The sequence below is a fragment of the Cottoperca gobio genome, chromosome 17, assembly GCF_900634415.1.
Source record: "Cottoperca gobio chromosome 17, fCotGob3.1, whole genome shotgun sequence".
Lineage (NCBI taxonomy): Eukaryota > Metazoa > Chordata > Actinopteri > Perciformes > Bovichtidae > Cottoperca > Cottoperca gobio.
In genome coordinates this window covers 976,689-994,642 of record NC_041371.1, presented here as the reverse complement: position 1 = coordinate 994,642, position 17,954 = coordinate 976,689, and the positions used below count along the sequence as shown (strand labels likewise).

Here is a 17,954-nt window from a genome sequence, read left to right as displayed (position 1 = left end):
TCCTGCTGCTGGATGTTACAGAGGAGTCTCCTCCTGCTGGATGTTACAGAGGAGTCTCCTCCTGCTGGATGTTACAGAGGAGTCTCCTCCTGCTGGATGTTACAGAGGAGTCTCCTGCTGCTGGATGTTACAGAGGAGTCTCCTCCTGCTGGATGTTACAGAGGAGTCTCCTGCTGCTGGATGTTACAGAGGAGTCTCCTCCTGCTGGATGTTACAGAGGAGTCTCCTCCTGCTGGATGTTACAGAGGAGTCTCCTCCTGCTGGATGTTACAGAGGAGTCTCCTCCTGCTGGATGTTACAGAGGAGTCTCCTCCTGCTGGATGTTACAGAGGAGTCTCCTGCTGGATGTTACAGAGGAGTCTCCTCCTGCTGGATGTTACAGAGGAGTCTCCTGCTGGATGTTACAGAGGAGTCTCCTCCTGCTGGATGTTACAGAGGAGTCTCCTGCTGCTGGATGTTACAGAGGAGTCTCCTGCTGGATGTTACAGAGGAGTCTCCTGCTGCTGGATGTTACAGAGGAGTCTCCTCCTGCTGGATGTTACAGAGGAGTCTCCTGCTGCTGGATGTTACAGAGGAGTCTCCTGCTGCTGGATGTTACAGAGGAGTCTCCTCCTGCTGGATGTTACAGAGGAGTCTCCTGCTGCTGGATGTTACAGAGGAGTCTCCTCCTGCTGGATGTTACAGAGGAGTCTCCTCCTGCTGGATGTTACAGAGGAGTCTCCTCCTGCTGGATGTTACAGAGGAGTCTCCTCCTGCTGGATGTTACAGAGGAGTCTCCTCCTGCTGGATGTTACAGAGGAGTCTCCTGCTGCTGGATGTTACAGAGGAGTCTCCTCCTGCTGGATGTTACAGAGGAGTCTCCTGCCTGCTGGATGTTACAGAGGAGTCTCCTCCTGCTGGATGTTACAGAGGAGTCTCCTGCTGCTGGATGTTACAGAGGAGTCTCCTGCTGGATGTTACAGAGGAGTCTCCTGCTGGATGTTACAGAGGAGTCTCCTCCTGCTGGATGTTACAGAGGAGTCTCCTGCTGGATGTTACAGAGGAGTCTCCTGCTGGATGTTACAGAGGAGTCTCCTCCTGCTGGATGTTACAGAGGAGTCTCCTGCTGCTGGATGTTACAGAGGAGTCTCCTCCTGCTGGATGTTACAGAGGAGTCTCCTGCTGCTGGATGTTACAGAGGAGAACGCTGGGATGATGAGAGAAGAGTGTAGCTGTCAGTAGGGAAAATGGTGCAAAGCCAAAATGATCTCTCAGGGCGATGCGGCTGTAACGGCATTCAGAGCCGCTCGGGGGGGGAGTCGTGACCTCCAAGCTCATCGGGTGACAGAAGTAAAGTAAAGAACAAGGAGACTTCGGTGGAGCTTCACGGAGCGATGAGCAAGCCTCACAATATGTTTGGACCTGTGTCCTCTGGGCCTCTCTGATCAAAGTCTGGCAGAATATGTGTTTCTGAGCTTAGGGGGGGGGGGGGGGGGGGGTACTCGGGAGGAGCATCACACGGAGAAAGGAAACACAACGGGGCAAAGTACAAGAGCTTCCAAAACACACAAATGGGCCACAGGCAAAGCAGGCTCATTGATTGTTCAGCATGTTGCAGAGTTCCAGCTGCACAAAGGAACAAAGAAAAATAGAAGATTTTATTTATTCTTGAAAAACAGCAGAGTTTAAAGAAGTTCAAAGGTCATGGACAAACCTTTCAGTTCAACAAGAACAAGTTTGTATATATCTCATAATATCTATAATGCTCTTATGAATATTTGAATATATCATGAATATCAAAGAAGCAGATCTTGATATGTAATTATATTTTGTGTTTTTCTTTTACAATGTTTTTAAAAACAGAAGTTACGGCGTTAAAGTTTAAAGTGTCCATTAACTGAAACGTCTCCAGTTGTTGACACTGAATGACGTGAAACATGCAGAGAACGTTCCACAGATCTGAAGAAGTCTCACGTCACATGTTTAAAGTCTTTGTCCAAGTTGTCCATCGAGGATGATAATTAATACGTTTTGAATTTATTACAATTTATTGTCTGGAATTCCAAACCTTTATTGATATGAAAGACACAAGAACAGACAGTTCACACTGTTGTCGTTACCTGTAGGTTCAACAGTCTCACTCGTTTGTTTGACGTTGCATTGGGACAGACAGAAAGTAGCAGGTAGTATCTCTACAATTCTCCAGAGTTCGACTGAGGCAGAGGATCTGATTCAGTGTTGTGACCCCCATATAGGGCTACACAACTTAGCATTTCAGTCTTATACCAGAGGGGGGACATCAGGGTCGTCCACGAACCCGTCGGAGAAGCTGCTGTGACCTGTGGCGGGAGGTGGAGCTATCCGGGACGTTTCCAGTGGACCTCCTTTGACGCTCCGGCACGACACGATGTTGGCAAGGTCGACAGCTGTGAGCTCGCTGGGCTCCACTTCCAGCCTCTCAGGAACATTGTTTCTGTTAAAACATCAGGGAAGGAAGTAAGTCGGACAATAACAGCTTCTTCATCTCTCAGGAAGTGACCAGAAGCTCTGATGATCGCCACAATGTTCTGGTGAAAGACTCCACTAACAGCTGATTTACTGATCATCACCTGAAGCCGCAGCTGAAAGTCAGAGTAACTAATTATATTCACATTCAATCAAGTGTTTTACTTTGAGTATTTCCATCATACTTCTACTTCTAAACACTTGTTTAATGTATGTGCTGCTGTACTTTGTGTACTTTGCAGATGCAGCTTGTTAATACGAAACGTAAATGAATAAATGACGATATATTATTATAAGTCAAGCCATCAGTTTATAAAGTAAATACAATGAGCTCCATCTTTACCAGCTGCAACATTTAAGTGACGAGCACATTAATAAACTATAATCCAAAACTATAACTATGAAATGATCCATTCTGCATAGTCAGTACTTTTGGTACTTTAAGTATGCTTTGATGCCGATACATACAGTATGTAGTTTTACGGAAGAGTTTGAAAGCAGGACTTTATTACAAAGAATTAATCTTTCTGTTCACTAGAAATCTGCAGCAGGAACTCTGACTTTGAGCAGCGGTTTATTAATTACCTGTTGCTCCACGTGTCCCTGCCAGCCAATCAGAATCCAGGAACCCTTTTAACCCCCCACAGGGATACTGACTCTGCTAATAGTCACCGTGTATCTGACCTGATAACAGCTGATCATCCTCGAGGGTGTGAACAGAAAGCAAACGAGAATGACTTTGATGTCAAAGTACAATAAATCCCTCGTCATTTGTTTTGGTAATGTTGGTGCGGAGACGTCAAGTTTTGAGATTTAATGCCACAGCACAAGGTCAATATGTGAGCTGCTATGCATGTGATGTATGGTGCAGGATGTGCAGACTATAAATATGACTGTGCATATATGCATTGCAGTTTTGGTGTTATATTACATAAAGCCTCGTACGTCCGTTTATCACGCTCCCGTGGAGCTGTGAAATAACAAATTGCCAGATGTCATCGACAGTATGTCTAATAGGGACGTAAATTCTCTTCAGGAAGATGTTTCTCCTGTCTGAATATCTCGTGATGCAAAGAGCTGCAAAGAGACGCAAAGAGACGCAGCTCCTGTTGTGTGACTTCATTTCATGGTAAAATGTGAAGACCAGAGAAGAAAAACACTTTTCTGACACTTCACACCAAACGTCTGGTTAAATTAAATAATCTAATTTACTAATTGATTTATTTTACATTTTTTAGTTAGACAAAGTTCTTGTATGGCTGCATTTATTTTATAAAAATTTAAAAAGACTTTTCTAAATCCAGAGCGGTTTGGGGATTTATTTTAATTTTCCTTCTTGCTGCTCAGACGGTTCAAACATGAAACTGATGATGTTTTAAGTGATTACAGTGATTACAGTGATTAGTCTCGTCATGTAAAGATGTATGAGTGTCATCAGTCTGCTGCGGACGAATCACAAACAATCATAATTACAACAAGACTTTAAAAGACAAATGGACTTCGTGCGAACATGTTTCTGCATTTTAGTGTGACATGTTGCTGAGAAGCAGAACGTCCACAAATGCATCTCCAGGGGATCATGGTCCATTTTACCACCACAGTCTGTTACCATTAAACCAAATGGATCCTCGTCTGAGCTCATCCCTCAACGATGAATCATAAATCATTCCACTTACCAATTAATCACTTTATAATCTTTAGACCGCAGGCCACACAGAGCTGTGGGTGGGGAAGGATTTTAAAATCATCTCTGGGGACTCTTCTGATTACTGTGTGTGTGTGTGTGTGTGTGTGTGTGTGTGTGTGTGTGTGTGTGTGTGTGTGTGTGTGTGTGTGTGTGTGTGTGTGTGTGTCCAGTAGTTATTGAGACATTTCAATTATAAGCTGAAATGTGAACCTCATGGTGGCGCTAGAGGAACAGTTTTCATAGCCTGTGTCCATGACTTTCTGTACATTTTAATTGCAATCTCTTTAAAGGGTGACTGCGTTATATTTCCTCATGTTTTTGTGTCTAAGTGAAGACAACACTTTTGGAAATCTGATCCAGTATTGAGGGAGGAAACTGCAGACTCAATAATTAATTTTCACGTGGGATATTAACGCTCATTAAATCTGTGAAAAACGTTTTATCCATACTAGATGGACGGAAAACAAACATTAGATAATTTTCAAAATAAAAGACTTTATCTAAAAGGGATAATTCCATCAGATTATTGCAGTAGACTCAAACATAACATTCAAACGCGACAACGAATTTACAATAAAACACGAGCAGGCAGTTGTGTGCAAAGTGATGTTACATGATTTAAAAGGAGTGGGCAGAGAGAGAAGAAGGTTTACAAGTGTTTTAAAGTATATTAGGAGTCCTAAATTAACTTAAACTGAGCTCTAAGGAAATAAACAAACCACAGCAGAGTAATTACTGAGCATGAAGCAGCAGCACATTTGCTGGTGAAATGGAAATTATTAAATATGTTGTTGTTATTCCATGTTTGTCAAATGGACTGGCCTGAGAGCCTCATTATCTAATGATACTGTAAAGATGGACAATCACAGCACAAACTGACATTTCAACAACAGATTGCTGTTTGGATACAAAGTCACCACTAACCTGAAAAGAGTTTGTCGAGCAGTCGACGTTAAAGGGAGCTGATCTGTAAATCAGCATTAATGATAAGGAGTGTAAATATGTTTTAGGTATTAGTCTTCAAAGACGATATCAATGAAATGTGCTGATATTCCAGGAAGTGCTCAGCAATTATAATTGAATCTCCTGCAGAGCGGCTGACAAACAGCAGCAGGAGGAGGAGCCACTTCATTACTCTGCACTTTCTGACACTAGTTTATTGTGGGGGATAAAGCTGCCAGAGGACACACACTGTAGAAACACACTGTAGGTAGAAGCACACTGTAGAAACACACTGTAGAAACACACTGTAGGTAGAAGCACACTGTAGAAGCACACTGTAGAAACACACTGTAGAAGCACACTGTAGAAGCACACTGTAGGTAGAAGCACACTGTAGGTAGAAGCACACTGTAGAAACACACTGTAGAAACACACTGTAGAAGCACACTGTAGAAACACACTGTAGAAACACACTGTAGGTAGAAGCACATGATACTTAAGTGTGTAAACACACTGTAGAAAAACACTGTAGGTAGAAGCACACTGTAGAAGCACACTGTAGAAACACACTGTAGGTAGAAGCACACTGTAGAAACACACTGTAGAAACACACTGTAGAAGCACACTGTAGAAACACACTGTAGAAGCACACTGTAGAAACACAATGTAGAAACACACTGTAGAAACACACTGTAGAAGCACACTGTAGAAACACAATGTAGAAACACACTGTAGAAACACACTGTAGAAACACACTGTAGAAGCACACTGTAGAAGCACACTGTAGAAACACACTGTAGAAACACACTGTAGAAACACACTGTAGAAGCACACTGTAGAAACACAATGTAGAAAACACACTGTAGAAACACACTGTAGAAGCACACTGTAGAAACACACTGTAGAAACACACTGTAGAAGCACACTGTAGAAACACAATGTAGAAACACACTGTAGAAACACACTGTAGAAGCACACTGTAGAAACACAATGTAGAAACACACTGTAGAAACACACTGTAGAAGCACACTGTAGAAACACACTGTAGAAACACACTGTAGAAACACACTGTAGAAGCACACTGTAGAAACACACTGTAGAAACACACTGTAGAAACACACTGTAGAAACACACTGTAGAAGCACACTGTAGAAACACAATGTAGAAAACACACACTGTAGAAACACCACTGTAGAAGCACACTGTAGAAACACACTGTAGAAACACACTGTAGAAGCACACTGTAGAAACACAATGTAGAAACACACTGTAGAAACACACTGTAGAAGCACACTGTAGAAACACAATGTAGAAACACACTGTAGAAAACACACTGTAGAAGCACACTGTAGAAACACACTGTAGAAACACACTGTAGAAACACACTGTAGAAGCACACTGTAGAAACACACTGTAGAAGCACTAACACACTGTAGACTAGAACACACACTGTAGAAACACACTGTAGAAGCACACTGTAGAAACACACTGTAGGTAGAAACACACTGTAGGTAGAAGCACACTGTAGAAACACTGTAGAAACACACTGTAGAAGCACACTGTAGAAGCACACTGTAGAAACACACTGTAGAAGCACACTGTAGAAGCACACTGTAGAAACACACTGTAGGTAGAAACACACTGTAGGTAGAAACACACTGTAGAAGCACACTGTAGAAACACACTGTAGAAACACACTGTAGAAACACACTGTAGAAGCACACTGTAGAAACACACTGTAGGTAGAAACACACTGTAGAAACACACTGTAGAAACACAATGTAGAAAACACACTGTAGAAACACAATGTAGAAACACACTGTAGAAACACACTGTAGAAGCACACTGTAGAAACACACTGTAGAAACACACTGTAGAAGCACACTGTAGAAACACACTGTAGAAACACACTGTAGAAGCACACTGTAGAAACACACTGTAGAAACACACTGTAGAAGCACACTGTAGAAGCACACTGTAGAAACACACTGTAGAAACACACTGTAGGTAGAAACACACTGTAGAAACACACTGTAGAAACACACTGTAGGTAGAAACACACTGTAGAAACACACTGTAGAAACACACTGTAGGTAGAAACACACTGTAGAAACACACTGTAGGTAGAAACACACTGTAGAAACACACTGTAGAAACACACTGTAGGTAGAAACACACTGTAGAAACACACTGTAGAAACACACTGTAGAAACACACTGTAGAAACACACTGTAGGTAGAAACACACTGTAGGTAGAAACACACTGTAGAAACACACTGTAGAAACACACTGTAGAAGCACACTGTAGAAACACACTGTAGAAACACACTGTAGAAACACACTGTAGGTAGAAACACACTGTAGGTAGAAACACACTGTAGAAACACACTGTAGAAACACACTGTAGAAACACACTGTAGAAACACACTGTAGAAGCACACTGTAGAAGCAAGCACACTGTAGAAACACACTGTAGAAACACACTGTAGGTAGAAACACACTGTAGAAACACACTGTAGAAACACACTGAAGAAGCACACTGTAGAAACACACTGTAGAAGCACACTGTAGAAACACACTGTAGAAACACACTGTAGGTAGAAACACACTGTAGAAACACACTGTAGAAACACACTGTAGAAACACACTGTAGAAGCACACTGTAGGTAGAAGCACACTGTAGAAACACACTGTAGAAGCACACTGTAGAAACACACTGTAGAAACACACTGTAGAAACACACTGTAGAAGCACACTGTAGAAACACACTGTAGAAACACACTGTAGAAACACACTGTAGAAGCACACTGTAGAAACACACTGTAGGTAGAAACACACTGTAGGTAGAAGCACACTGTAGAAACACACTGTAGAAACACACTGTAGAAGCACACTGTAGAAGCACACTGTAGAAACACACTGTAGAAGCACACTGTAGAAGCACACTGTAGAAACACACTGTAGAAACACACTGTAGAAACACACTGTAGAAGCACACTGTAGAAACACACTGTAGGTAGAAACACACTGTAGGTAGAAGCACACTGTAGAAACACACTGTAGAAACACACTGTAGAAGCACACTGTAGAAACACACTGTAGAAGCACACTGTAGAAACACACTGTAGAAACACACTGTAGAAACACACTGTAGAAGCACACTGTAGGTAGAAACACACTGTAGAAGCACACTGTAGAAACACACTGTAGAAACACACTGTAGAAACACACTGTAGAAGCACACTGTAGAAACACACTGTAGAAACACACTGTAGAAACACACAGTAGGTAGAAACACACTGTAGAAACACACTGTAGAAACACACTGTAGAAGCACACTGTAGAAACACACTGTAGAAACACACTGTAGAAACACACTGTAGGTAGAAACACACTGTAGAAGCACACTGTAGAAACACACTGTAGGTAGAAACACACTGTAGAAGCACACTGTAGAAACACACTGTAGAAGCACACTGTAGAAACACACTGTAGAAACACACTGTAGGTAGAAACACACTGTAGAAGCACACTGTAGAAACACACTGTAGAAACACACTGTAGGTAGAAACACACTGTAGAAGCACACTGTAGAAACACACTGTAGGTAGAAACACACTGTAGAAGCACACTGTAGAAACACACTGTAGAAACACACTGTAGGTAGAAACACACTGTAGAAGCACACTGTAGAAACACACTGTAGAAGCACACTGTAGAAACACACTGTAGAAACACACTGTAGGTAGAAACACACTGTAGAAGCAAATTGTACAAACACACTGTAGAAACACACTGTAGAAGCACACTGTAGAAACACACTGTAGAAACACACTGTAGGTAGAAACACACTGTAGAAGCACACTGTAGAAACACACTGTAGAAACACACTGTAGAAACACACTGTAGAAGCACACTGTAGAAACACACTGTAGGTAGAAACACACTGTAGGTAGAAGCACACTGTAGGTAGAAACACACTGTAGAAACACACTGTAGAAGCACACTGTAGAAACACACTGTAGAAGCACACTGTAGAAGCACACTGTAGAAACACACTGTAGGTAGAAACACACTGTAGGTAGAAACACACTGTAGAAGCACACTGTAGAAACACACTGTAGAAACACACTGTAGAAACACACTGTAGAAGCACACTGTAGAAACACACTGTAGGTAGAAACACACTGTAGAAACACACTGTAGAAACACACTGTAGAAACACACTGTAGAAGCACACTGTAGAAACACACTGTAGAAACACACTGTAGAAGCACACTGTAGAAACACACTGTAGAAGCACACTGTAGAAACACACTGTAGAAACACACTGTAGAAGCACACTGTAGAAACACACTGTAGAAGCACACTGTAGAAGCACACTGTAGAAACACACTGTAGAAACACACTGTAGAAGCACACTGTAGAAACACACTGTAGGTAGAAACACACTGTAGGTAGAAGCACACTGTAGAAACACACTGTAGAAACACACTGTAGAAGCACACTGTAGAAGCACACTGTAGAAACACACTGTAGAAGCACACTGTAGAAGCACACTGTAGAAACACACTGTAGGTAGAAACACACTGTAGGTAGAAACACACTGTAGAAGCACACTGTAGAAACACACTGTAGAAACACACTGTAGAAACACTGTAGAAACACACTGTAGAAGCACACTGTAGAAACACACTGTAGGTAGAAACACACTGTAGAAACACACTGTAGAAACACACTGTAGAAGCACACTGTAGAAGCACACTGTAGAAAACAAACTGTAGAAGCACACTGTAGAAGCACACTGTAGAAACACACTGTAGAAGCACACTGTAGAAACAAACTGTAGAAGCACACTGTAGAAGCACACTGTAGAAACACACTGTAGAAGCACACTGTAGAAACACACTGTAGAAACACACTGTAGAAACACACTGTAGAAGCACACTGTAGAAACACACTGTAGAAGCACACTGTAGAAGCACACTGTAGAAACACACTGTAGAAACACACTGTAGAAGCACACTGTAGAAACACACTGTAGGTAGAAACACACTGTAGGTAGAAGCACACTGTAGAAACACACTGTAGAAACACACTGTAGAAGCACACTGTAGAAGCACACTGTAGAAACACACTGTAGAAGCACACTGTAGAAACACACTGTAGAAACACACTGTAGAAACACACTGTAGAAACACACTGTAGAAACACACTGTAGAAACACACTGTAGAAACACACTGTAGGTAGAAACACACTGTAGGTAGAAACACACTGTAGAAGCACACTGTAGAAACACACTGTAGAAACACACTGTAGAAACACTGTAGAAACACACTGTAGAAGCACACTGTAGAAACACACTGTAGGTAGAAACACACTGTAGAAACACACTGTAGAAACACACTGTAGAAGCACACTGTAGAAGCACACTGTAGAAACAAACTGTAGAAGCACACTGTAGAAACACACTGTAGGTAGAAACACACTGTAGGTAGAAGCACACTGTGGAAACACACTGTAGAAACACACTGTAGAAGCACACTGTAGAAACACACTGTAGAAGCACACTGTAGAAACACACTGTAGAAACACACTGTAGAAACACACTGTAGAAACACACTGTAGAAACACACTGTAGAAGCACACTGTAGAAACACACTGTAGAAACACACTGTAGAAGCACACTGTAGAAACACACTGTAGAAACACACTGTAGAAGCACACTGTAGAAACACACTGTAGAAACACACTGTAGAAGCACACTGTAGAAGCACACTGTAGAAACACACTGTAGGTAGAAACACACTGTAGAAACACACTGTAGAAACACACTGTAGGTAGAAACACACTGTAGAAACACACTGTAGAAACACACTGTAGGTAGAAACACACTGTAGAAACACACTGTAGGTAGAAACACACTGTAGAAACACACTGTAGAACACACTGTAGGTAGAAACACACTGTAGAAACACACTGTAGAAACACACTGTAGAAACACACTGTAGAAACACACTGTAGGTAGAAACACACTGTAGAAACACACTGTAGAAACACACTGTAGAAGCACACTGTAGAAACACACTGTAGAAACACACTGTAGAAACACACTGTAGGTAGAAACACACTGTAGGTAGAAACACACTGTAGAAACACACTGTAGAAACACACTGTAGAAACACACTGTAGAAACACACTGTAGAAGCACACTGTAGAAGCACACTGTAGAAACACACTGTAGAAACACACTGTAGGTAGAAACACACTGTAGAAACACACTGTAGAAACACACTGAAGAAGCACACTGTAGAAACACACTGTAGAAGCACACTGTAGAAACACACTGTAGAAACACACTGTAGGTAGAAACACACTGTAGAAACACACTGTAGAAACACACTGTAGAAACACACTGTAGAAGCACACTGTAGGTAGAAGCACACTGTAGAAACACACTGTAGAAGCACACTGTAGAAACACACTGTAGAAACACACTGTAGAAACACACTGTAGAAGCACACTGTAGAAACACACTGTAGAAACACACTGTAGAAACACACTGTAGAAGCACACTGTAGAAACACACTGTAGGTAGAAACACACTGTAGGTAGAAGCACACTGTAGAAACACACTGTAGAAACACACTGTAGAAGCACACTGTAGAAGCACACTGTAGAAACACACTGTAGAAGCACACTGTAGAAGCACACTGTAGAAACACACTGTAGAAACACACTGTAGAAACACACTGTAGAAGCACACTGTAGAAACACACTGTAGGTAGAAACACACTGTAGGTAGAAGCACACTGTAGAAACACACTGTAGAAACACACTGTAGAAGCACACTGTAGAAACACACTGTAGAAGCACACTGTAGAAACACACTGTAGAAACACACTGTAGAAACACACTGTAGAAGCACACTGTAGGTAGAAACACACTGTAGAAGCACACTGTAGAAACACACTGTAGAAACACACTGTAGAAACACACTGTAGAAGCACACTGTAGAAACACACTGTAGAAACACACTGTAGAAACACACAGTAGGTAGAAACACACTGTAGAAACACACTGTAGAAACACACTGTAGAAGCACACTGTAGAAACACACTGTAGAAACACACTGTAGAAACACACTGTAGGTAGAAACACACTGTAGAAGCACACTGTAGAAACACACTGTAGGTAGAAACACACTGTAGAAGCACACTGTAGAAACACACTGTAGAAGCACACTGTAGAAACACACTGTAGAAACACACTGTAGGTAGAAACACACTGTAGAAGCACACTGTAGAAACACACTGTAGAAACACACTGTAGGTAGAAACACACTGTAGAAGCACACTGTAGAAACACACTGTAGGTAGAAACACACTGTAGAAGCACACTGTAGAAACACACTGTAGAAACACACTGTAGGTAGAAACACACTGTAGAAGCACACTGTAGAAACACACTGTAGAAGCACACTGTAGAAACACACTGTAGAAACACACTGTAGGTAGAAACACACTGTAGAAGCAAATTGTACAAACACACTGTAGAAACACACTGTAGAAGCACACTGTAGAAACACACTGTAGAAACACACTGTAGGTAGAAACACACTGTAGAAGCACACTGTAGAAACACACTGTAGAAACACACTGTAGAAACACACTGTAGAAGCACACTGTAGAAACACACTGTAGGTAGAAACACACTGTAGGTAGAAGCACACTGTAGGTAGAAACACACTGTAGAAACACACTGTAGAAGCACACTGTAGAAACACACTGTAGAAGCACACTGTAGAAGCACACTGTAGAAACACACTGTAGGTAGAAACACACTGTAGGTAGAAACACACTGTAGAAGCACACTGTAGAAACACACTGTAGAAACACACTGTAGAAACACACTGTAGAAGCACACTGTAGAAACACACTGTAGGTAGAAACACACTGTAGAAACACACTGTAGAAACACACTGTAGAAACACACTGTAGAAGCACACTGTAGAAACACACTGTAGAAACACACTGTAGAAGCACACTGTAGAAACACACTGTAGAAGCACACTGTAGAAACACACTGTAGAAACACACTGTAGAAGCACACTGTAGAAACACACTGTAGAAGCACACTGTAGAAGCACACTGTAGAAACACACTGTAGAAACACACTGTAGAAGCACACTGTAGAAACACACTGTAGGTAGAAACACACTGTAGGTAGAAGCACACTGTAGAAACACACTGTAGAAACACACTGTAGAAGCACACTGTAGAAGCACACTGTAGAAACACACTGTAGAAGCACACTGTAGAAGCACACTGTAGAAACACACTGTAGGTAGAAACACACTGTAGGTAGAAACACACTGTAGAAGCACACTGTAGAAACACACTGTAGAAACACACTGTAGAAACACTGTAGAAACACACTGTAGAAGCACACTGTAGAAACACACTGTAGGTAGAAACACACTGTAGAAACACACTGTAGAAACACACTGTAGAAGCACACTGTAGAAGCACACTGTAGAAACAAACTGTAGAAGCACACTGTAGAAGCACACTGTAGAAACACACTGTAGAAGCACACTGTAGAAACACACTGTAGAAACACACTGTAGAAACACACTGTAGAAGCACACTGTAGAAACACACTGTAGAAGCACACTGTAGAAGCACACTGTAGAAACACACTGTAGAAACACACTGTAGAAGCACACTGTAGAAACACACTGTAGGTAGAAACACACTGTAGGTAGAAGCACACTGTAGAAACACACTGTAGAAACACACTGTAGAAGCACACTGTAGAAGCACACTGTAGAAACACACTGTAGAAACACACTGTAGAAACACACTGTAGAAACACACTGTAGAAACACACTGTAGAAACACACTGTAGAAACACACTGTAGAAACACACTGTAGGTAGAAACACACTGTAGGTAGAAACACACTGTAGAAGCACACTGTAGAAACACACTGTAGAAACACACTGTAGAAACACTGTAGAAACACACTGTAGAAGCACACTGTAGAAACACACTGTAGGTAGAAACACACTGTAGAAACACACTGTAGAAACACACTGTAGAAGCACACTGTAGAAGCACACTGTAGAAACAAACTGTAGAAGCACACTGTAGAAACACACTGTAGGTAGAAACACACTGTAGGTAGAAGCACACTGTGGAAACACACTGTAGAAACACACTGTAGAAGCACACTGTAGAAACACACTGTAGAAGCACACTGTAGAAACACACTGTAGAAACACACTGTAGAAACACACTGTAGAAGCACACTGTAGGTAGAAACACACTGTAGAAGCACACTGTAGAAACACACTGTAGAAACACACTGTAGAAACACACTGTAGAAGCACACTGTAGAAACACACTGTAGAAACACACTGTAGAAGCACACTGTAGAAACACACTGTAGAAACACACTGTAGAAGCACACTGTAGAAACACACTGTAGAAACACACTGTAGAAACACACTGTAGAAACACACTGTAGAAACACACTGTAGAAACACACTGTAGAAACACACTGTAGAAACACACTGTAGAAACACACTGTAGAAACACACTGTAGAAACACACTGTAGAAGCACACTGTAGAAACACACTGTAGAAACACACTGTAGAAACACACTGTAGAAACACACTGTAGAAACACACTGTAGAAACACACTGTAGAAGCACACTGTAGAAACACACTGTAGAAACACACTGTAGAAACACACTGTAGAAACACACTGTAGAAACACACTGTAGAAACACACTGTAGAAACACACTGTAGAAACACACTGTAGAAGCACACTGTAGAAACACACTGTAGAAACACACTGTAGAAACACACTGTAGAAGCACACTGTAGAAACACACTGTAGAAACACACTGTAGAAGCACACTGTAGAAACACACTGTAGAAACACACTGTAGAAACACACTGTAGAAGCACACTGTAGAAACACACTGTAGAAACACACTGTAGAAGCACACTGTAGAAACACACTGTAGAAACACACTGTAGAAACACACTGTAGAAACACACTGTAGAAGCACACTGTAGAAACACACTGTAGAAACACACTGTAGAAACACACTGTAGAAGCACACTGTAGAAACACACTGTAGAAGCACACTGTAGAAACACACTGTAGAAGCACACTGTAGAAGCACACTGTAGAAGCACACTGTAGAAACACACTGTAGAAGCACACTGTAGAAACACACTGTAGAAACACACTGTAGAAGCACACTGTAGAAACACACTGTAGAAGCACACACATGTAAGATTAAAGTCTTCCACCTGCAGATATCGGTGCATGTAACCGAATTTGAAGCTCAGTGATTGGTTGCGTCTTTCCCACAATGCACCTCGAGAGTCACGGTGAACTTCTCACCTCACGTTTGTCTGAACATAGACTTTGACTTTTTGCAGACACCAGAGGAAACTTCTTTTTTGAGACGGATCACTGTGAGATCTTTTACCATCACTCAGGTTCCCCCTCTCTGCTCAGTGTTATGAGTTATCAGCTGCAGTAACAACATCAGCAGCTTCTGTTTCGTGTCTGTAGCCACCGATCCACACGGGATTAGGTTTGGATGTGTTTCACGTTTAGATAAAGTCCAGACTAAACAAGTCACATGGACTCAGAGCAGGTGGAAGTCCTGAGAGAACGACTACAACATGTCACACAGAGGCTTTCAAAACCAGTTCTGATTTAAACTCAGATTGTTTGGCTGATTTTAGTTTATAACTGACATATTGGAATATGTTGATTTACGTAAAAATGTAAAATAAATGGCCAAAAGTGTCCAAGGTGAAGTCTGAACACTGAGAATTATAAATAAAACGGATAAAAGCAGAATGTTAAGTTAAATGTTTTCACATTTGAGAAGTTGGAAATGTATTACTTGATTTATTATCAACATTGCAGTTAATTGATTCTTTATAATCGTTTCTCTTCTTTATAAAAGTGTTATCAGCCTTAAAGCTCCTGCGGTGGTTATTGTGTTAATACGTATACATTTAAAACAACATTAGAAGATTATAAAATATATATTTTATATGTTCTTTTTGAGCAATCAAACTAGTGTTGGGTTTTTAAATGTTCCTAAATCTTTTCTTATTTTCTCTTATTGTGCACTTAAAGGAATATCAATCAAACTGCTGAAAGATGTAAAATATATGCAAATGTTTTCTGTTCATAAAAGTTTAGCAGTATAAAGCAGCTGAACGAATGTGCAGCATATTAATTAAGTGTAACAGAGCGGTGCGTTAAAGATCGATGACTTCTTGGAGTCTAACTTTAGCTTTCACTCATCTTGGTGGCGGGCAGGTAAACCTAATCATTAGCATGTATCTACACGAGATGGATGGAGTCATTACTCCCGGGCTCCTCGACTAATGTCCTCCCTGGTTAAGAAATCCAAAATGTCTCCCTGGATTAAATCGGCCGAGGCAAAGGGCCACTGGTCATCATATCTCACAGGTAATAAGAGAGACAGAGACAGAACGTGTTATAATGAGAGCGATAACTGCACATGGTGCAGTAATGATGAAGTCATTTGTTGTAAGGTTTGCAGCCGGGCTGATTCAGGGGTCCGGAGGTGTGTGTGTGTGTGGGGGGGGGATAATCTAATGAGTCCTGAGGGACACGATCACTGGACACGTGAGCAGAGTTGGGCAGAGTTGACTCGTGCATTATTATGACCTCCCTGCAGAGGTTGTGGAGTGGCCCCCGCCTTTCTGTGGCCCCCAAGAGGCTGGGGTGGACCCCAAACTTGCAGGATGTGTAGTTTATGTATTTCTAGTAACAAAAAGAGAAAACTTTAAGGATAATTCAGGTTTATTAAAACCTTTTTCGGTAGTTTTGCACATCATTCTGTGGGAGAAAGATAAAGTGATCGATTGGTTGATAGAATTTGCTGTTTTCCTCTTTAAATTGAATCTTTTGGGGCTTTGAACTGTTGGTTGAACAAAAGATTTATTTAAAGAAACATTCTTCAGTTTCAGATATTATATAAACCTGATGATTCATTGATTAATTGCTTTCATGAAAAAATAAATAAACTGATTTATTAATGAAAACAGCTGTTTGTTGACGCCCACTGAAGTAAATATACAGTTGACCTCTGACCTATCGAAACCACTTGGGACACTATTGGGCTTCAGATAAGCTTTGATATTTCATAATATCATTCACACTTTGCCTTGTGTCGTCAAGCAAATCCATTTCAAACCAATCATGGCCTTCGGTTCCATCTCCATCCTGCCAGAGGCTGCGTATACAAAGTGTGGGTAAGGCTGGGGTCAAAGGTCGCCCGTAATCATGTCCAAATCATGCAATAACTCTGCAGCCAGCAGAGCTGCTCACCTGTCACCTCGCCTTGGAGCGGCAGCAGCTTTGCATTTTTATCCAATGTTTAATTTGAGGGTGCAGGATTGCACCGGGGCTCTTTACTGTGTTTGATGGGGCCGGCTGAAGGACACGAAGCGGCTCCCGGTCGTAAAATGGTAATGATGACGAACACACCTCCAGGCAACGAGAGGAAGCGTAGCATCAGTCAAACTGCTCTGCGGACTGTTGTGGTCACGAAGAGGTGGAGCAGCTCGTCGGGTTCAGCTCCACACAGGAAGTGGAAATGTTTTATGTTAGAGTTGAGTCATGAAATCTTACTTAAAAAAAGTAGCTTTTATATATATATATATATATATATATATATATATTTTCATTTGGATAAAGTTTCCAATGCGATGAGAGAAGACAATCTAAAAGATATTAAATAAACTTGTCTGTCCATCAGCATTTGGTGT

General features: G+C 41.5%; 1 protein-coding gene across 2 annotated transcripts in view; it reads right to left on the bottom strand.

Annotated features, from left to right (window-relative positions):
* Positions 1-1,661: 1,661 nt before the first annotated feature.
* dnaaf11 (dynein axonemal assembly factor 11) overlaps positions 1,662-17,954 on the bottom strand; it is a 51,825-nt gene continuing 35,532 nt past the window's right edge. The window contains exon 12 of one of the 2 annotated variants that reach the window (XM_029454166.1): positions 1,662-2,452. In XM_029454166.1, coding sequence (XP_029310026.1) covers positions 2,260-2,452 — 193 coding nt within the window. In that variant the 3' untranslated portion in view covers positions 1,662-2,259. Of the gene's footprint in view, positions 2,453-17,099; positions 17,764-17,954 lie in introns of those variants that run through there. The other variant, XM_029454167.1, reaches the window with a different exon arrangement.